This window comes from Balaenoptera ricei, chromosome 5 (genome assembly GCF_028023285.1).
Source record: "Balaenoptera ricei isolate mBalRic1 chromosome 5, mBalRic1.hap2, whole genome shotgun sequence".
Classification (NCBI taxonomy): domain Eukaryota; kingdom Metazoa; phylum Chordata; class Mammalia; order Artiodactyla; family Balaenopteridae; genus Balaenoptera; species Balaenoptera ricei.
Genome location: NC_082643.1, coordinates 25,651,834 through 25,673,611, shown reverse-complemented (window position 1 = coordinate 25,673,611; position 21,778 = coordinate 25,651,834). Strand labels below are relative to the sequence as shown.

At 37.9% G+C, this 21,778-nt stretch overlaps 1 protein-coding gene and 1 non-coding gene across 2 annotated transcripts in view; both read left to right on the top strand.

Moving 5' to 3' along the window:
- The window catches only part of RNF150 (ring finger protein 150), a 251,064-nt gene that overhangs the window by 170,921 nt on the left and 58,365 nt on the right, over positions 1 to 21,778 (top strand). The window contains exons 3-4 of the mRNA XM_059922523.1: positions 1,970 to 2,041; positions 3,460 to 3,542. Of these exons, the coding sequence (XP_059778506.1) occupies positions 1,970 to 2,041; positions 3,460 to 3,542 (155 nt within the window). The remainder of the gene's footprint in view (positions 1 to 1,969; positions 2,042 to 3,459; positions 3,543 to 21,778) is intronic.
- On the top strand, positions 8,304 to 8,410 carry LOC132366827 (U6 spliceosomal RNA). The gene has a single exon (XR_009503549.1). It is a non-coding gene; the product is annotated as a U6 spliceosomal RNA (small nuclear RNA).

The following is a 21,778-nucleotide window of genomic DNA, read 5'->3' as shown; positions in this document are numbered from 1 at the left end:
AAAATAAACATCAACTTGCAAATGTTGTGACAGTGCCGTGAAGCAAAGGTACAAGGAGCTGTGAAGATCTGGACTCGAGGGGTCCTCTCTCCTGGAAGAAGAGGGCGGAGCTGCCTGAGGAAGTGGCTTGAGTTAAGACCAAAGGATGGTTAGGCACCAGCTAGAGGAAGAGGAAAGGAAAGAGAGTTGCATCGTGTTTAGTTTCATCTCAGTTCTTTTCTTTTCCTCTCACTCTATGTTCCCCCTTGGTACTTATCACTATAGCCTCTTCCTATTTTTCCCACCACCTTAGTTTGCTCAATACTCATGGATTTCCTTATAGGTCTCAAGTGTATGTTGGTCTCCTTTTAGGAAACAACCAAAGCTTACTTTTCTGTTAAAAATGCCAGTAATTATTTTAGAAACTAAGGACAGAATATCAAAGAGAAAAATTAATTAACAAGGGGAGCATGTCCTCTTCTACCTATTTAATTGGGGTATGCTTAGGGACATGCCGTATGACAGGTACTTAATAGATTTTGATTGGTTGGTCAGCTGATTGGTTAGTTGCTTGGCTGGTTGACTGAACGGCTGGTTGGCTGGCTCGATGTTGGTTGGTTAGCTAGCTGATTAGTAGGTTGGCTGGCTAGCTAGCTGCTGGCTGACTGGGTAGGTGTTTGGTGATTGGCTGACTACCTGGTCGGTGGATTGGGTAATTGGTGAAAAAATGAGAGGGGTAATTTAGCTTTGGTTTTAAATTCAGACTTAATTTTACTCAGATTCTGACTGACCTGTCACTGACTCTATGATATTAGACAATTTATTAAGCTCTTTAAGTCTCAATTCATTCTATAAAATGGTATTTTTCTCATAGAGCTGTTGTAAGGATAATAGTGATATAGCTTACAAAGCTTTAGCATGGTACTTAGGCTAAATGAACTCTTCATTAGTATATGCTCACTATTTTAAAGAAAAGAAAGAAGCTAGAGTTTTATTTCCAAAAGAAACAAAATTAGTGAAAGCAGATGATTATTCTTTTTAAATGTTTGCCCTATTTATCTTAGTCCTTCAAATATGTTTCAGTGCTGCAAATACACTTCTGTTACAGACTAGAAATACACAAACCTGAGAAGATTACAGTATGTGGAAAACTCATAAGCGCACAAGCAAACCATTTTTTTCCTCAACAGATTAAAACATAATTCTCTCCCCACCCTCTTCCTCTCCCACTCTTCCTCATGGCCCTATTATTATATTATTGTAGGGTGCATTAGGATACTAACTTCCTCTATTTAAAAAAGGAGTGCATAATATATTATTTCTTAATGTGGGTGATGATGGTTACCCAGGTGTTTTGCTTTATAACTATTTGCTAAACTGAATATGTATGATTTATGTATTTTCCTATGTGCACACTCACACTTAAACACACACAAAAGAGGTGAAATTGGCATGTAACAAGGTGATGGGATAGGATAGTACAGACCAAATATAAACCTAAGTTGGGTCTAGACAAGCAAAGGAAATTGGTTAAAAATTCCAAATTGAAAGGAATACACAAACAATAAACCCTGTGAACAAGAGATGAAGATTATTGCAACTACTCCAAATTGGCTATCTCCGTCTCACAAATTGAGTGGCTAGAGTGACAAATTAGGGAGCTGTTTGTTTGTTTGTTTGTTTTGCTAATCTGCATGGATGTGACCTGCGCTGGAGTCACTGTGGGGCGGGATCCTTCCATGTCGTATTCCACTTGCTTAACCTCAGGCATGAAGAGCTTCTCTCGATGACAGAGCTCTTTAGGAGGCCGCGATGAGTCAAGTCCCTTTGCACAGGTATCACTGCCCTGTCTCTTCCAGCCGTCTTCATTAACATTCCTTCCACTTGTGCATGATTTCAGATACAGCTGCCCTGGTTTACTGAATGCTATCAGACACAAAGTTAAGAATTACAAGTCTTTATTACTAACAAGCAGCTTTTGGTTTTTCAGCGCCGACTGGGAGATGCAGCAAAGAAAGCAATCAGCAAGCTCCAGGTCAGGACCATCAAGAAGGGTGACAAGGTAACAGCCTCTTTTCTTTTTGGGGAGGAGCTATTCAGAGAAGCTCCCGAGTTTCCTAGCAGCCAGTGTGGAAAAGAAGATGAGGAAGGGAAATACGTGCTAATAGTTCTCCTGTGAACATCTGTTATTTTACCCATCATTATTTAACATAATTTAAAGCAGTTTATACAATGCATACTATAGGACAACAGAGTAGTTGGAGGAAGAATTGAAAAGTAGGTATAGGAAAAGTAGACGCAACCAGGATGAAATCAGTATACACACGCATTACCTGAAACGTATAGCAGAAATGGGTCCCAAAATTTAAGTTGGGACTCTCCAGCAAGCCAATGCAAAGAAGGAAACAATATTCAATATTCAAACAAATCTAATTACCTTATTCCAGTGTCCCACAAGATAAAAGCAAAATGGCTGTTGCTGGTATTACAGCATGAGAAAGTTTTTCCATGAATCCTTGCAAGGAAGATTGTTATATGCTGAGTGATCTCCTCCACTTGAGTCTGCAGCAAATGCAAGAAGCATATTTAGTCCCTCTGAAATTGAGTTTCTAGAACCCGAACGTCAAGGCAACAGTCTCCCTAGCTGTAGAATGATGACATAATGCCAAATGCAGAAGCATATCTTAAGGAAGGACTGCAAAGTAGTCCAGTCTAGGCCCACAAGCCTCTCAAGGCCTCTGTTCTCCCCAGGAGAATTTTTCCCCCAGGAGAAATTTTAGAGCAGTGAATTGCAGTACATGGGTTTGGGGCTCCTTGGGGCATCGTAAGAGATTCACAGCTCTACTTGTATAGGAGGTGTTGTCTCTAGTATGAATAATTGATTAGTCTCTCTAATTATGTGCTACTGTTTTTCAACTATATAAAAATACCATTGAGCTTAATAGGATAAAATTCATTGAAAAGCAGCACTAAATTTAAAGTATATTTTTTCATTACTTTTTTATCCTCAAACAGGATAATAAAAGAACAAGGACTATTACATAAGTAATGTATTATGGGGTGTTGAAAGAGATTTATGTCCTTGAAAAGAAAGCTGGAACCACTATTTAAGAGTTGTATACATTAGATTCCCGAGGAATGGATAGATTAAATATCATTTTGACAATTCTCCATGAATAGTATTTCTCATCCTCGAGACTTTGCTATGTCACCTCTGATTGTAATAAGTAGCATTATTAGCAATGGTACATTAAAAAACTGTTTCCTCACCAAAGCTCTTGCAGTGGAACCCAGAAACAGAAAGTGGAGGTTGGAAGGAATAGAAACTAAACCAGTGTACAATAAATTATGGATTAAGAAAACTGGCACCGAGACAGTTGAAAGCCTTGCTCCAGGCCAGCTCTCCTTTGGCTTGTTATTTGTGTGTTTACAGGAGTTGAAGGTAGGAAAGCAGGTTCATCTGTGCTGTCTCTCTTGCAGGAAACCGAGCCTGATTTTGACAACTGTGCAGTTTGTATTGAAGGGTACAAGCCCAACGATGTGGTCCGGATCTTGCCCTGCCGGTGAGTGGCGAGGCTGCCTGCTTTTGACTGGGGCGTGTGTGGAGAGTGTCTGCTAGCCTTACTGACTCCGACCTGCTCGGCCTGGCCCTGCAAGGTCAGTCTGCCCCAACAGTGCCCTATTCGAATAAGAAACCACCACCAAGCTCATTCTTTTTATATAACCTTTCTCCTTGAAAACATTTTGTCTTGTGACATCAGAAATATTTTTCCAATCCTCTTCGCACCAAGGGGAGGAGACTACTGCTGTGACCTAGGACCTCATGTACACAGTTTGATGATGTAGCTCCAAGTTCAAGGTTTTTTTAACAAGTCTATAATATTCAGAATCATACACGCTTTTACAAGGGCTATTTTAATTAAAATAATAAACTCTTAAAAATGTTTCCTGAATGATCATGAAAGGGTCAGCAACCAGAATATAGTCAGGAGGGAGTAGGAAGCCAAAGGCAGATTTCATTCCCCTTTATTTTTTATTGACAAGAAGAGAACGTGACAATCACCCCCAAACTTCAGGAATCTAGGGGCGGATGCCAGCATGTGTAGTTGGAAAAACTGCCAACTGGTGATTCTCATAGAACCCTAATCCCTCTCCCTCAACTGAAATTCACCGTTAAGGTATCTAGGTTCTTTTTATACAGTTAACATTAGATAAATTTAAATATTTCCATAAAAGAAAATATTTTAAAGTTGCCTAAAGCTTTTTTAGTGTTTTTGCATCTGTGCAGGTGTCCTAAAAATAAAAATTAAATACTGCCTTAAACAAAGAGTCTTCACTTAGAAATACTGGCTTTAAAAATTCTAACAGTATTTAAGGAAATAAAGTAGAACGCAGTCACCACCAAGATATAAAACAATCCATTCGGTCATAAAACAATGTGATGTTAAGAACTATTTATTAGAAACACAAAAGAAATAGGATATGCCTTAGGGGAATTAGTTTAATAATCTCAAAGTGACAAAATCTCAAAGTGACAAAAAGGATCAAGATATTCAGATAGATGCAGACACTCCAAGGGGAGTGGATTGTTCTTGAAATGCTCTCAGGCAAATTGATCAGTAGGAAAACCAGCCTGAGGAAAGCGCACTCTGGTGGCCCCAGCTGAAACCTTCAGGCGGGATTCCCTTTCCTTAGTTTATAGATGGTTGACTGTCTCTAAGAACAAATCATAAATTGGGACACGTAAAGACTCGGCAGCGTCCTTCATATGAGGGTACTATAGATAAATTCTCTCTCTAGACATTATACTTGGTATTTGCTTGGTGACTTTTAGAAATGCTGGCCAAGAATGGCAGTATGTGAACTACAGAGAGCCTCTCCCGCTAGCATCTTTCCTCTCTGCAGCATTTTATTAAGAGTTTTATAAAGCCTCATAGCTATGCACAAGGAAAGTGCTTGATTTTACTTTCCTTTGGAGCTGCCTTAGAGCCCTGTGAGGCTCCTACTAATAAAAAATATCCAAAGCTAAAATTAAAGGTAAATAGCATCTTTTCCCTGAGAATCCAAAGAACTTTACAAAAGTAATTAAGGAAAAAAAAACTAAAAATAGAACTACCATATGATTCAGCAATCCCACTACTGGGCATATACCCTGAGAAAACCATAATTCAAAAGGACACATGTACCCCAATGTTCATTGCAGCACTATTTACAATAGCCAGGACATGGAAGCAACCTAAGTGTCCATCAACAGAGGAATGGATAAAGAAGATGTGGCACAGATATACAATGGAATATTACTCAGCCCTAAAAAGGAACAAAATTGGGTCATTTATAGAGATGTGGATGGACCTAGAGTCTGTCATACAGAGTGAAGTAAGCCAGAAAAAGAAAAACAAATATTGTACAATAACGCATATATGTGGAATCTAGAAAAGTGGTACAGATGAACCTATTTGTAGAGCAGGAATAGAGACGTAGATGTAGAGACCAGATATGTGGACACAGTGGGGGGAAGGGGAGGGTGGAACGAATTGGGAGATTAGGTTTGACATAAATACACTACCATGTGTAAAATATTAGCTAAGGGAACCTGCTGTATAGCACAGGGAGCTCAGCTCGGTGCTCTGTGACGACCTAGATGGGTGGGATGGGGGATGGTGGGAGGGAGGTCCAAGAGGGAGGGGATATAGGTATACATATAGCTGATTCACTTCGTTGTACAGCAGAAACTAACACAACATTGTAAATCAATTTTACTCCAGTAAAAGAAAAAAACACTATATATAGGCTTACTTTAGCTCTGTCATTCATACTGTATAAAATAGCTTGTTCAATTAGAGCTCTTTCATGAGTATATCTCATGTTACTACGTATAATTGCTGGAGGCTGCATAATATCTAAGCCACAGATGTACCACAATGTAATTTACCATGCCCCTGTTGTGGACCATTCGGCTGATTTCAGTTTTTAATTATGACAAATTACATTGCTTTAGCAGTATTTAAATTGTCATGATATATTATTCCAGATTTGCTTTTACAGTATATTTTTTAGAAATTTTAACGAAGACAAAAATAGCTAGTACTTGTCACAAAAAAAAAAAAAAAAAAACCTTTAGGAAGTTTAATCTTATTTATGCTAACACTTGCCCTAGGCCAGTTTAGTTTGGCCTCAGGCTCCTCCTTTTTACATCATCCTTTGCTTCTCAGCTCATTTCTTGATTCTTTTTGCTTCAAGTTCCTCACTGTACATCTGCTTTTATTTCCTTCCTGTGGGCCCTGCTTTAAATAACAAATACATCCAGCATTACCAAACGCAGGTTGTAGTTGCTGTTTGACCTTAGACTAGCCAACACAGGTCTACGTTTTGAAGAGCTCATCCAATTTTTCCATGTGGCTTTTAAAATCAAGATATTTATGCCTGTTGCTGGTTTCTGCCAGACAGTTTGCACTAATGGATGTTATCAAACAAATGCACTGGCATTTGCTTTTTTGCTAGATAATTTCCCCTGGGGTATTATTAAGCCTTTGCTCCTGTGAACTTCATAGTCTCTCTTACCAATTATTTCCAGGCTGACTCATCCACAGAATTCTTTGCATCTCCTTGGAGCAAAAACTGTTTCCAAAAATGTTCCAGCATATTGTCTTTCTTCTCTCACACTCTTTTCGGTGGGCTCCTAACTCCTGACATGCTGGGTGCCTCTCTTCTCTATGGTTGCCATTTAGGGTGTCTTTCCAAATCACCCAGTCTTGTACCATGACTTTTTCAGAATCATTCTCTTGATTGTGTCCCTTTTAAAGACACTTGCACAAATTAGGATAAATTAATAAGTGATTCTTCCTCTTTATTTGTAGTCATGGTGATAAATAAAATCAAACTGTGCACATATTCATGTGCCATTTCTCCCCCATTGTTCTTTCTTTGTCAGGGTCCTTCTCTAGCCCTTGGAGGCAAGCTTCTCCATTGGGTGAGCCTGGACACCCACATTTCATGTGAGGGAGGGACCACAACAGCACACAAAACACCTCAGGTCTAACTGTTGTGGTTTGGATTTGATCCTAATACACCACTAAGATATTTTCCAAGAAACTGTGGTTTTGCCATAGCATACCTATGCCAAAACATGCAACGCGCTGCATTTTAGGGCTGTTTTTTGTGACTAGGATCTGTACTTGCGATTATGATTTGTAGCCACAAAAGATATTTTATTGAAGTTCTGTTGTCTTCTCTTGTCCAGAGAAGAAGTTGGGCTCTCTGATTCTTCTTTGGCTTTTACCCTATGGTGTCCCCACTGTCCTTCAACGGTTATTCATCTCAAACTATTTACCCAATTTCAAACGCCGTTATCTCAGAAAGAGCATGATCTCCTTGGGCAGAGCAAACGTCCTTGTTTGTCATTTTTTAAAAACAAAGCAGTGTATGCATCCTTTCTCTACATGTTTGTCATTTTTTAAAAACAAAGCAATGTATACATCCTTTCTCTACATGCCTATACAGTTCTTTCCTATCTCTAATTTATTACTAAAGCGTTATCACTAATTTGGGAAGATATTAGTTTCTACTACTGTCTTTTCCTTTGTTTGCAAACTCTCCCCACAATTTAGGAAAAAGTATGAAAGCTCCTTGGCAACAAGCAGGCCCTTGCCATAACCTTTTTAGTAACTTCAAAACAACAAACATTTCTTTTGTAGCAACTGTATACCAGGAATAGTGTGAAGTACCAGAAATGAAAAGATAAATGGCATGTTCCCTGCTGTAAAGAAATCAGGCTAGTGAGGGAGAGATAGGAATTCAAATAAGTAATCACAATACAGGGTGACATATATGCAGCAATAGTAGCAAAATGAATTAAAATTTTGGAGGAACTAATACCAGGTGCAAGGAAGTTAAGAAAGGCCCCACAAAAAAAAAAAAAAAAAAAAGGAATGTCTTCATATTTTCTAACCATGGTTGTTTTTCCCATTATATCCTCATTATAGAAAATTTGTAAAGAGGATAAATATTTAATCATCTGTGTAACTCCCTCATATAGGGAACAACTGCTAACATTTTTATGATTTCCTTATATTTCCTATGCCTATTTTCTGCAAGTTTGAGATACTGCTGTCAACATCAATTAATATCCTGCTCTCTTTTAATATCCTGCTCTTTTCAGTTAACATTGAAAGAATTTGCTAGAAATAGGACTAAGTTATTTGTGGCTCATTATGACCTTCCTTTGGCCTCTAACTCTGTAGGCAGAAGCTGATCAAAGTCTAGGTTGAATAAATCAACCAAAGACCCTGGGATGTTGGCTCTGAGTCCTCAAGAATCAGGGTCCTGTGCTCGCTTCGGCAGCACATATACTAAAGTTGGAACGATACAGAGAATATTAGCATGGCCCCTGCGCAAGGATGACACGCAAATTCGTGAAGCGTTCCTTGTTTCATGGGGTACAGAGCTCTAGTTTGGGATGATGAAAGAATTCTGAGGATGAATAGTGGTGATGATTGTACAACAGTGTGAATGTACTTAATGCCACTGAATTGTACACTTATAAATGGTTAAGATGGTAAATTTTATATTATGTATATTTTACTTTACCACAATAAAAAATTAAAGGAAAAAAAAAAACCCCAACGCAGCCAAAAATTAATTAATTAATTTTTTAAAAAAAGAATCGGGGTCTTTTCATGGGCCAGTCAGAATTGTCCTCTGGGGTAAAACCGGAATGTGTCCTAACTCCCCTTAGCTCATTCCATAGTAACCCATCGATGAGCTATTCAAATGGCATCATCCCCAGCCCCCTAGAGAGACAGAAAAGCAGTTTCTGACAGACGACAGAGTTTGGCTGGGTACTCACGGCCCCACGGAGGCAGCATGTCCTGCTGGCCTGTTATTGTCACAGGTGGATTACAGATAACATCCTCTAATGCTCAAGTCATTGTCTTTGGTAGCCGTGCCTCCAACTTTTCACCAGTTCCTACACAAAATTCTCATGATTACAAATTAGCTCCTGTAGTTATGTTTTGTAAATAGTGCTTCTTGGGGGGAAACGATAGGAGGCAAGTGCTGTGGACACTGCCTGCACTTTTAATCAGGACTTGGTGCGTATTCCGGAGCCGGGAGTCCAGGTCAGTGAGCGGCTCTGCAGGCCCATGGCTTGTTGGGCTCCTCCCTCTTCACAACAGGATTCAGTTTTGTCCTGAGCAAGCTTACCTGGTAGAGAATTCTGGAAGGTGGGGGGGGTGCATGTGGTAAATATATATATAGCATAAAGTTGATCATTTTTAACTGTTTATACATTTATATTTCAGTGGCATAAAGTATCTTCAAATTATTGTGCAACCATGAGGACTATCTATTCATCTCCAAACTGAAACTCTGTAGCCATTAAACAATAACTCTCCATTCCCCCAGCCTGGAGTTTTGTGTGTGTGTGTGTTTTAATTTAGGCTTGATTTTTATTAACAGAAGAAAATGTCAGTGAAGGAACTTGGTTTTGATTCAAGAATCTAATTTAAGTTAGCTAGCTAAAAATTGATTTTTACATATTCAATTCGAAACCTGATAGTGAATGATAATTCTGTATATATCTGGTATTATTATTATTGCTATTATTACAATACTAATATGATGTTACTCTTACCATTATTATTAGAACTGTTACTATTCCTATTACTATTACTAACATCATTACCACCATCCATTCTTCCCTGGCTTTCTGAAGTAGCCTTCTCACTGATCTCCCTGTTTCTACTCCTGCCCCTTAATCATTCATTCTGATAAGTCTATGTTTAATTATCCAGCTAGATTGACTGGACTCCGGGTACTTTTTTAGCCGAGTACAAATTTAAACTCATTAAGTGTATCAGAAGTATGACTAAAAAAACTGTTTCTTTATGAAGATTAATTGAAATTTACTTCAGTCCTTCTGTTTCTCTAAAATGTGTTTCTGTAACAAGGTAGATTCACAGAAAATTAAGAACATGCACTATTTCATATTCACTCCTTACAAGAGAATTGAGTTGGCTGGTGCAATTGCCACTGATTTTATCAGGAATTACTGTAAGAAGCAATCTTAGGAGACTTGCCATTGTGGCTCTTGTTAGGATTACATCGTGAGAACTCACCAGAGCAGTTCACGTATGGAATACCTGCATTTCTCCTGAGCAAAGGAATGTATTTATATTGTGGGTACGAAACTGTGCTATTTTCCAGATTTTTTTTTTCTATGTTTGTTGATAGAAAGCCAACAGCCAAATCTGGAGCCCATCCCATAGCCAAAAGGGATTTTTTTTTTTTAGCTTCATCCCTGACTCTGTTTTATGTCTCTATTCTTATTTTTCTTTCTTCTTTAGCTTTTATGGCATCTTTTTGGATATCTGCATCTCTTAAGGTCACCTTAAGTCCTTTCTAGAATAAACATTTTCCATGTGTTTAAAACTTTCTCAATATCATTTTTAATTGGTATATAATATCCCCTAAGTCATAATTTATTTGACTCTTTTGGGACATTTAAGTTGTTCCCCCCTTCCATACCCACATACTTTTTTTTGCTATTATAAATAGGGCTGGGATAAATTAGCTATGTGTGTGTAGACCTTAGTTACATTTTGGATCATTTCTTTCTAAGGCTACAAATTCAAATTGCCTAGTTACTTTCCAGAAAGTGGTACTGAAGGAGTTTTCCAGTCAGTCAGAGCTAAGAAGAATATTCCAAGCAAAGATAACTAGTGGTAACCTGGAATTGTCAGAATATAACGCACGTGTCATGATAATGGTAGAGAGGTAGGATCAGATCATTTAGGACCTGAATGCCCAACTGAGGAGCTGAGGTTATAGCCAAGTCCTGGAAGACCAGCTGACAGGTTCAGCTTATGCTCTACACACAGCACACTGGCACATGTGGAATGTGGCTTAAAGTGATGTGAACGGAGTCAAGGGGACCAGTTAGGAGACTGTGGCAAAGTCAAGGCAAGAAATGCCGACAGCCTGACTTGGAGTGCTGGCATTGGGCATATAGGGAGAAGGATCTAGTCAGGAGAGAGTCAGGAGGTAAACCTAGCATGAGTCAGCCATTTGGAATACTTGAAAATAGCTGCCCCTGTCAGATGGTGACTGATAGATACATCTATATTTGTTTGCAATTAAAACATTCTCATATCTTTCCATTCGGATTCTAAACAATAGAAAAAATCCAGCGGTTAGCACACCGTTATTCAAAAACTGTAACAGAAGAAACAGATTTCAAACGCTGAAACAGATTTTCTTTCTCACTCAAAAAAGAAAAGAAAAAAACTTGAAGACCAGCTTTGGCTTATCTTTTTAAAACTTTCTTCTGAGTTATTCATCCCAAAACAATCCCATAACTGGGTCATTTAGTCAGAGTTCCATTTTGGGTAGACAATTGTTGGATTCTATGTGTAAATGCTATGCTATCCTTCCTCTTTCTCATCTCTCTGTTTTAGAAATGAGGCTAAATTTCAATTGTATCTGTGTAAGAGATCTCTTTACTAATTCAGGACATAGAATATATCATACTGTTTCTTTTTTCTTTCTTCTTTGAAACTTGAGTCTACATTTTTACAAAGATCAGAACATGACTCACCACACTGGTGTTGAAAGAGATGAAATGGAGATTTAACACAATAATATGCCAGACTGAAAAGAGAAAACAGAATAAATAGTTACTGTTAAAGTACAGAACAAATGAATAGAGAAGGACAAATAAAGCTTGTATGTGCAAATCGGGGCAATACAAACCCTAATTTGCAAAGGAATTTCTAATGACATTTCAGTTAGAGAGATATTAAAAGGGATAGGCCTGGAGATTTGGAAAAGGAATTTTTTGAAGGCTGTTGAAAAGTCAAAGCCAAGATTTGGTCTTCTAATTCAATGAATTCAGCGGAGGTCTGTTACATACCACGTATCTACAGTTGACAAGAGGCTTATACGTCATCTTTGTCCATCTACCCAAATAACCAGCTACTTTCCTTTCTCAGTTGATGTGACTGATGTATGTATACTTTTAACATGGACCTACTTATTGACTCCTCAGCTCCATTAACAATGGATCCATTAACAATCCATTAACTCCTGTCCGTAAGGACAGGTGACATTTTCCTCTACAAGAGAAGCAGCTCTGGGAGAGATCTAGTAAAAAGGTACATGACAAACAGAAGAGGGATCCATTTGTAAAGCTTTCTGAACAAACACGAATCCTAAGCCTTCCAGAGTGACTTGCCTGCCAAGGACCAGCCTCCTTAAAATCAAATTAGTAAGATTTACGGAGCTAATGTAGGTGAGAGCACCGTGCCTACGTGACAAGTACGTTACCACCGGTGGCTTGCATCCGATGGGCCTCTCTCTCTGCTTATTCACTCTGTCCCAGAGAGTTTCCTTGTTCCCATTGGATGCTTCCAACCAAACCCACCGGGGCAGTTCATAGCTTCCCCTGCTTCTCCTGAAACTTTGATGTGGGATCCAGGTCTTGGGTCCTTTAATGACAACTGAAGGCAACATCACAGTTGGACTCTGATATTCATCTGTGAACTTAGGGGCTCTCATTCACTCTCCCTACCAGACACAACATGATCATAATAAAGAACATAACATAAAGAAGAATTATAACCTGATGTAGAAATGAACGTCACTTTAATATTTGAAAACTTCAGAAATCACGAGTTTTATGGAAAGCCCAATAAAAGACACTAGCCCCTTAAGATTTCTAACCCCAGGACCCATCTAATTTTAAGATGAGTCAAATGAACTGAATGTCTGTGTGAACAGAAGATTCCAACCTCTTTACGGGTAAAAAAAAATTTATAGAACACTCTAATGTGATCAGGATTCCGACTCTGAGCCTTATAAGTTGTGAAGTGGAAAACAAAGGGATACTTTCTAGCCAAGCAGAAATGGTCTGTCCTAACTTTACCCTGTTGTGCCTGTTACATATGCTTGATTAGGAACAGATTTTTTTCCAAGTTCCTTTTTTTAAAAAAGTGGTGAATGCTGGCTGATTTTCATAAGATTTGACTTACTCTTTCATGCCCACGTTACGCAAATTAGATTATTGGTCATTCTTTTCTCTGCCGTTGTATATTTTTAAAATAACTATGAATGTTTCATTGCTAATTGTAAGAAATTTTGAAAATGGTGAAAAGTATAAAGAAGTAAGGAAGAATAATAATCTCACCACCCAGAAATAATCATTATTAATATTAGTATATTTAATTTTTATGATGTATGTATATATATAAGCATCCCATGTATTTTGTTAAACATTGTAGTGTCAGGCCATTAATATAATTTTTATTCTACTTTCTCTTCTAATATTAAAAAGTAAGCATTTTCCAGTAACTTTAGAAATTATCTTAAAATATTTTAGTGGTTGCATAATGGTCCGTTATTGAAGTTTCTTTAACTGTCCCCCCTATTGTACAGCATTTAAATTGCATCCAGTTTTCATCATTATAAAATCATGATCTCAACTGTTTATTTTTTTTTTCTGTGTTTATCGCTTAGGATATATTCCTAGAAGTGAACTTCCTGGGTCAAAAGTGCTTTCCAAAGGATCTTGATAAGTTTTGTCTAACTGCTTTCCTGAAAGGTGGTTAACAATTTACACCCCATACTAGCACGATGTGCTTGCATTAGTGTTTTTTTGGAACCAAGAAGTAGTACCATATTTAACCATCTTTCTCATCTAGTAGCCGAATACAAAGGTAGCACTTAGCTTTAATTCCCATGTCTTTGATTTCTCTGAGATTTTATTCTTGACTAACCAAAGCTCTTCACATATCGCATCTGTCAACGAAAAATTTTCACAAAGTGAGAGTTGTGAGTTCAGTTTTATTTGGGGCTTAATGAGGACTATAGCCCGGGAGACAGCCTCAGATACCTCTAGGGCACTGTTCCGAAGAAGTGGAAGGGGGAGGTTGGAATATATGTGATTTTGGTGAAGGGGGATACGTGCAATCAAGCACACATTTTGGCAGAAGGTTGCTGCTGGTCACAAGAAGGTGTCTGCTAGCCACAAGGAGCAGATGTCTCCATTAATGATTTTAGTGCTTTTCTAGATATGAGAAGATGCAAGGAATTGGGCTCATAAAATCTTCTCCTGAAAATATCTAACTGTCTGAAGGCCTGTTCTGCCAGGTTTTCCCAGAGCACAGAGTGCCTCATTCCTGGTCTCCACCCCAAACTCCTTTCAGGGTGTGTTGAAGGTCAGCAAGTAGCTAGTGACTTCATTCTTTCAGAACCAGATGGCAAGCAACAATTTTTAGTTGGCATATCTACTGTAAATGTAAATCGTCATTGATGGTAAGATGCTTCCTGATTTCAGAGATGTTAAAATGGGGTAGGAAAATGATACGGCATAGAACTGATAAAATGTGGTATTAACTATTTTTAACATTTTGTTTTCATGTTTTGGTAAATAGTGTTTTTTCTGATTTAAATATTTTTGGTTTGTATGATGCTTTTGGATTAATAGAAAAAAGTTATAAAATTTATGAATTTTTATCTTTATTTTTATCTCCTCTTCTTTCATCTTTCTTTACCCCCCAAAAATAATAATAATAAAACAACTGAGCAATTAACTGCATTTTTCAAATTTCTCTGAAATTTATGTTGGTATAGGCATCCCACTCAATAGTCATTATTTATGAAAACTGTTATTTTTAGAACTCATTTTTTCAGGAACATAATTTTACATACTCTGCCAGATTAAAAGTTATATAGTATAGTGGGAGTTTAAAGTGGCACAGCTGCTTTGGAAATTTGTCAGTTTCCACTGAAGTTAAACATACTATCCTCTAACCTAGCAATTTCACTCTTGGATATATACCCAAGAGAAATGAATGCATACATTCACAGAAAGACTTGTACAAGAATGGTCATCATAGCACATTTATTCATAATAGCCAAAAAATAACCCCAAGGTCTAACAACAGAAAAGTCTGTAAATTAGTTGGGGTACAGTCATACACTGGAATACTACTCAGCAATAAAAAGAAACCAGCGATCGATGTACATCAAAGCGCAGATGAATCTGAAAAAATTATGTTGAACCAAAGAAGCCAGGCAAAAAGAATAGATACTTTATGATTCCATTTATATGAAATTCTATCACAGGCAAAGCTAATCTTTGGTGACAGAAGTCCTAATGACGGATTCATAGCAGGGAGTGGATATTGTCGGGACAGGAGCAGGAGAGAGCTCTCTGGGGTGACAGAAACAATGTATATCTTCATCTGGGTAGTGTGTACATAAATGTATACCTACTTAGAAATCATCCAGCTTACTTAAGATACAGTATATGCATTTAAAATAATGAAAGAAAATTTTACAGTACCAAAGAAACTACATTGTGGACTTAAAAAAAAAAGTTCACTTTGTACATTAGTCAAAATTATATAAAATGTAAGTTCAGAGTTTGTTGATGGTGCATTCTAATTCTTTTTCTTTGATTACTTTGGATTTTTGTGTATGAACTGCCAAAAATTAGCTATCACTTCATCTAGGGGATTAAAGGAAGGAAACATGAAAGGAGATGTGGCAGCATTGATAAATGTCTGATGTGTTATTTTCTGTTATATTTTCAACAGAGCAAATGCCGCCTTCAAAAAGATGTCTTGAACTCTAATAACCTTGTTAAATATGACATTCTGACTTCAAATGTCCTGATCCCCATTTATATTCATCAACTAGACACTTGGGACAAATGCCAACCAGCTCTGCTACCCCAGCCAAACAATATAATTAGACCAGGGTCAAGTTTTAAGCACAGAGCTTCCCTCTGCCAGAACCCAAAGGAATGAGACACTCTATAAGAAGACAATTCTGCAATTCCCTCGGAACTTGCATTCCGAAAGGATCGATTTCTTCCAGTTGCTAAAAAAGAAACTGAGTTCCGTAGCAAGAGGATCTGATGCAGCTTCTTAGTTCTTTAAGTTTTGTTGGTTTTTCTTTAATGCTACTTAAACCCAATACTTTGGACAAATGGCTGAAATAACTGGCCATTTATTACAATACTTTGAAAAGCATTCTACTGTTTACAAAGCTCTTTTACATATACTGTCTAATTTGCATCTCACAGTAGCCTATAATAGAATTGGAATTAGAATTAGAATTATTTAACTAAAAGAAAACCTTAACTCATAGGGTCATAGGGTCCAAAGCACAGCGAGGTTTCTGACTTCTAGACCAGTACTCTTTCCAAGGTCCTGGTACCACTGCTAGGCTATTGACACCTTAGCCCCACCCTTCCCCTGCCCCATGAGGGTGCTCTGCCATACACTCAACTCTCTGGGGCTCTAGTTTTGGCTAAAAGTCTGCCTCAGAAACCCCTATCTCACTCTAAGCCAATGTCTAAGAACCCCAAGGAATCCAGATCAACTCTAGCCCAGCTTTAAGGGATTTGCTTTCTCCACAGTGATTCCAATCTTGTTATCCTGGGCCTGAAAACAGACCAGCCTTTTGCACAGAAGGGCAGTGTTTGTGCTACTGAAGTGAGCCATAATTTACTTTATTGCGTTCTTTTATTTTCCCCTTCATCAGGTAAAACTGCTAGCATAGCAGATTAGCTTGCCAAAACAAAGCAATTGTATTTATAACAACAGCCATGATATGGTTACAACTGGTTCTGTGTGACAGCTCTTTTTTTCCCTTTCCTTGTCCTCTTTCTCCTTTTTTTAAAAATGATGTTTACATAACGTAAATAGGGAGCATCAGGGATAAATGCAGCTTCTCAAAATTGGTCCAAACATTTCAGACCAAACCCAATAGCAGAGTCAGCCCTACAGAGAGGCACTGGGCTGGTTGGACAGAGTTTCTGGTAGGGAGAGGCTGGTGTCTGCTTAACTGACCTCACAACGCTGCATGACCACCGCATGCCACCCCTGCAAGGACTTTCTGTATAGGAGACATAGGAAGATGAGACACCATGGAAGGAAGTAACTTGATGGTGAGGGAAAGTCTGGCTCAGGTCCATGTGTTTTTCAAAGTTCTCCTTGAATTGACCTGATTTTAGGAGCAAGGGTGGAGTGAAATCCTACTTAAAATCAATGAGGGCACTTTAGATTTCCTTCCTCTGGGTAGGAATGGAGTACATTTCTCCTAAGCAATATTCATGACACTGTCTGGGCTCCGTTGACATTCTGTAAGTGTCATCACCAATGCCATTTTGGTCCTTCTAACCGAGTAATGCCTGTGCCCAGATCCATAAATCAATATTCTTGAAATGAGATTTGCACGGAAGGAATGGCCCAGTGTGATGTCTACCAGACAGTCTGGGCAGAGCATGGGCTCACCAACCCCATAATGTCCTCATTAGGCCCCCAGAAGAAAGCAGAATTCTTTCATATTTTAGAGTCCATAAAAGTTAAGGAAAGTGCTTCCAGAGTAACCTCTACCATAGAAAACTCACTTGCAAGGAATAGGAGCTAAATTACTGTTAATTAAAGAATGACACTTTAGCTTCTTATTTGCCAGGTAATTTTTTTTGTCGTTTGTTTTCTTAACAACCTAAATTTATTCTCACTTTGAAGACATAAATCTAAAGTGAAATCTTTTTTTTTTAACTGGATCAAAAGAGTTATGCATTTCAAAATTGATTCCACTCTGCCATATTGCCTAACCAGATCAATTTACATTCCCACCAAAAGTATATAAGACTGTTTGCACCATTGCCAACATGAGCAATTATCAAATTTAAAAATAAATACCAATTATGAACAAGAATGATCTTCTTTAATTTCCATTTTTCCGATTTTAGTTAGGAAATATTTTTACAAGTGTTTTGACACATTTATCTGAAGTCTTAAAATGAGTTTGGGCAAAAAAATTAGCAAGAAATATTTTTTACCAACAGTGTAATTCTCTATTATTGAAAGTGTATTAGAACAGACAAAATAATTTTTAAGTTGTCTGGACATAAGATCAACAATCAATGGTTATCAATTCATTGGAATGACATTAGCTAAGCAGTAACAAACCTTTGTCCCTTTCTTTCTTTTTTTCTTTTCTCTCTTTTTCTTTTTATCTTTGTACCCCCTTCACCCATTTCTCCCACTCCTCATCCCACACCTCTGGCAACCACCAATCTGTTCTCTGTATCTATGAGCTCGTGTATGTTTGTTTCTTCGTTTTTAGATTTCACATATAAGAGAGATCATACGGTATTTGTCTTTCCCTGTCTGACTTATCCACTTAACATAATGTCCTCAAGATCCATTCATGTTGTCACAAATGGCAAGGTTTCATCCTTTTTTATGGCTGAATAATATTTCATTGTGTATATAACCACAATTTCTTTATCCATACTGTTCTAATTACTATAGCTTTGTAATATAATTTGAAATCAGGGCATGTGTTGCCTCCAGCTTTGTTCTTCTTTCTCAAGGTTTCTTTGGCTATTTGGGAGGGGAGGGTTGGTGGTTTCATACAAATTTTAGGATTATTTGTTCCATTTCTTTGAAAAATGCCATTGGAATTTTGATAGGGATTGCATTGAATCTGTAAATTGCTCTGGGTAGTATGGACATTTGAACAATACTGATTCTTCCAATCCATGAGCATGGACTATCTCTCCATTTATTTGTGTCTTCTTCAGTTTCTTTCAGTAATGTCTTATAGTTTTCAATATGCAGTCTTTCACTTCCTTTGTTAAATTTATTCCTAGGTATTTTATTCTCTTTAATGCAGTTGTAAATGGGATCATTTTCTGAATTTCTCTAATAGTTTGTTATTCATGTATAGAAATGCAACAGATTTTTGAGTATTGATTTTGTATCCTGCAACTTTACTGAATTCATGCATTCTAACAGTTTTTTGAAGGAGTCTTTAGGGTTTTCTATATATAATATGTCATCTGCAAATAGTGACAGTTTTACTTCTTCCTTTCCAATTTGGAGGCCTTTTATTTCTTTTTCTTGTCTAAGTGCTCTGGTTAGTACTTCCAATACTATGTTGAATAAAAGTAGCTAAAGTGGACATCCTTTCAGCTTTTCACCATTGAATGTGATATTAGCTGTGAGTTTGTCATATCTGGCCTTCATTATGTTGAGATACTTTCCTGCCATACCTGCTTTGTTGAGAGTTTTTATCATAAATGTTGAATTTTGTCAAATGCTTTTTCTGCATCTATTGAGATGATTATTTGACTTTTATCCTTCATTTTGTTAATATGGTATAATTGTGGATGTTGAGCCATACTTGCATCCCTGGGGTAAATCCCACTTGATCATGATGTGTGATCTCTATAATGTATTGTTGAATTCACTTTGCTAATATTTCGTTGAGGATTTTTGCACCTATGTTTATCAGGGATACTGGCCGCTATTTCCTTTTCTTGTGAGGTCCTTGTCTAGTTTGGGTATCAGGGTAATGCTGGCCTTATAAAATGAGTTTGGAAGAGTTCCCTCCTCTTTTATCTTTTGGAAGAATTTGAGAAGAATTGGTATTAGTTCTTCTTTGAATGTTTGGTAGAATGCACCAGTGAAGGTATCTGGTCCTGAACTTTTACTTGTTGAAGATTTTTGATTACTGATTCAATCTCCTTACTAGTAATTGGTCTGTTCAGATTTTCTATTTCATCATGATTTAGTCTTCGTAGATTGTACGTTTCTAGAAATTTATCCATTTCTTCTAGGTTGTCCAACTTGTTGGCATATAATTGTTTATAATAGTCTCTTATGGTCATTTGTACTTCTGTGGTTATCAATGATAACATCTCCTCTTGCATTTCTGATTTCATTTATTTAGGTCCTCTCTCTTTTTTTCTTCATGAGTCTAGCTAAGGACTTGTAAATTTAGTTTGTCTTTTCAAAGAACCAGCTCTTAGTTTCATTGATCTTCTCTGTTGTCTTTTTAGCATCTATTTCATTTATTTCTGCTCTAATCTTGTTATTTCTCTCCTTCTACTAACTTTGGGCTCCATTTGTTCTTCTTTGTGTCTTTTGGCCTTTAACTGTGATAAAAACCCTCTGTTGGGTTATCACAGACTATTACTTCAGAGGGCTGTCAGTTGAAGGACATTGTCATAAAACATAGAAGAGAAAACTGAGCCACAGGTAACTTAAATTACTTGCCAAAGATCACAGAACTAAGGAGGGGTCTTCAAACCCTGAAAGCAGAGCACATACTCAGCTGCTGCGACATATGTGAGAAAACAAAATAGGAAGAAAAAGAAAAGAAACCGACTGTCCTTGGCAGTTTGGAGAAAAGGGGTGGGATGTTCAGGGAAGAGAAGGGACATCTGAGCTGTGACTTGAATTATGAGCAAGATTTGCCACACCAAAAAAAAATTTTTTTAATTGAGAAGGACACTCCAGAGTTATGGTGAGAATGTGAGGTAAACATGGGGGTAGAGCAGAAGATGTGACAAGGACCAGATTGGGTGAGCCTTCTTTGTGTGCTGAGACTTTGTGTTGTAGGCAGTGGGAAGCAGCTGAAGCATTTCACATGTGGGGAGTGATATCATATTTGTATTTTAGAAAGCTAAGGCAGGAAAGAGAAACCAGACCAGGTTGGGAAGAGCCTTGAAAAAAAGTGGATATTTCTTTCTGTGATACTTCATGATACAGATTTGAAAACTTGTACAAAAGTAATGGAGCTGCCAACTAACATTTACCAGATTTATTGGGCAGTGGAGAGCGGGGGAGGACAAAGCATTTCGAGGCCAGTGTTACCGTCTTTCCAAATAAAGCAAGCAGACTGATAGCTAAGTGTAGGCCTGATGAGGCCAATATTTGACAGCTTTTCCTTCTGTAGCCAAATGAATACACTTAAGGCAGGTGACTTTTCCTCTGGTTTTGCTCAATTCCCAACCTCTGTAACTAAGGTACTGCCCCCTTGAAGCTGGAGCACAAAAATACATTGGGGTGCTTCCCTGGTGGTGCAGTGGTTGAGAATCCGCCTGCCAATGCAGGGGACACAGGTTCGAGCCCTGGTCCGGGAAGATCCCACATGCCGCGGAGCAACTAAGCCCATACGCCACAACTACTGAGCCTGCGCTCTAGAGCCCGTGAGCCACAATGAAGACCCAACACAGCCATAAATAAATAAATAAATAAATAAACAAACAAACAAACAAAGTTACCACAACTCCCCCTGTCTTGTTCATGACAGTTCAGTGTGGGAAGGAAGGACGTGGAGTGTAGATTTAGGTACAAACACCGAGAGTAGGACTGGGTTTGAGTCCCAGCTCTGCAATTTACTAGCTCTTTGGATAATTTAATTTACTTTAACCAGCTTCAGCTTCCTCCTCCATAAAATGGGAACAATAATTTCTACCTCATAGGGCTGTCGTGAATGAATAATGTATGTAACGTGCTTGATACAAAGCAGGCATTTGATAACCAGTAGATATTGTTTATTAATTAAATTCTGTTTATTCATTAAACACTGACTCTTAAATCATTGACAACTTTGCAAATAAGATTCAGAAGCTCTGAAGAAACATTTTGACTCCCCATAGAAGCACTGGATAGATCTTATCTAAACATGTTGCCTAGGAGAATGGGATTCTTTGGTCCCTGAGTGACTCACGTTCTTTGAGCACTATTTCATCAAGGGGAATGAAACAGCTTGCATTGGTGTCAAAAGGAAAGCCCCAGGATCCTAACCTCCATGGCAGGGTAGCAGGGTCTAAGAAAGCCTGCAAAAGTAAATGAGATAGAAAAGCCAGAACAGTCCCCTTCTGCCTCCTGGTGGGGAAAACCTGTCATTTAATTGAGGGGGGAATTGCACATATAGGTGAAAGGACAATAGAAAACAAGAATGATATTGCTTATATGTGGAATCTAAAAAATAG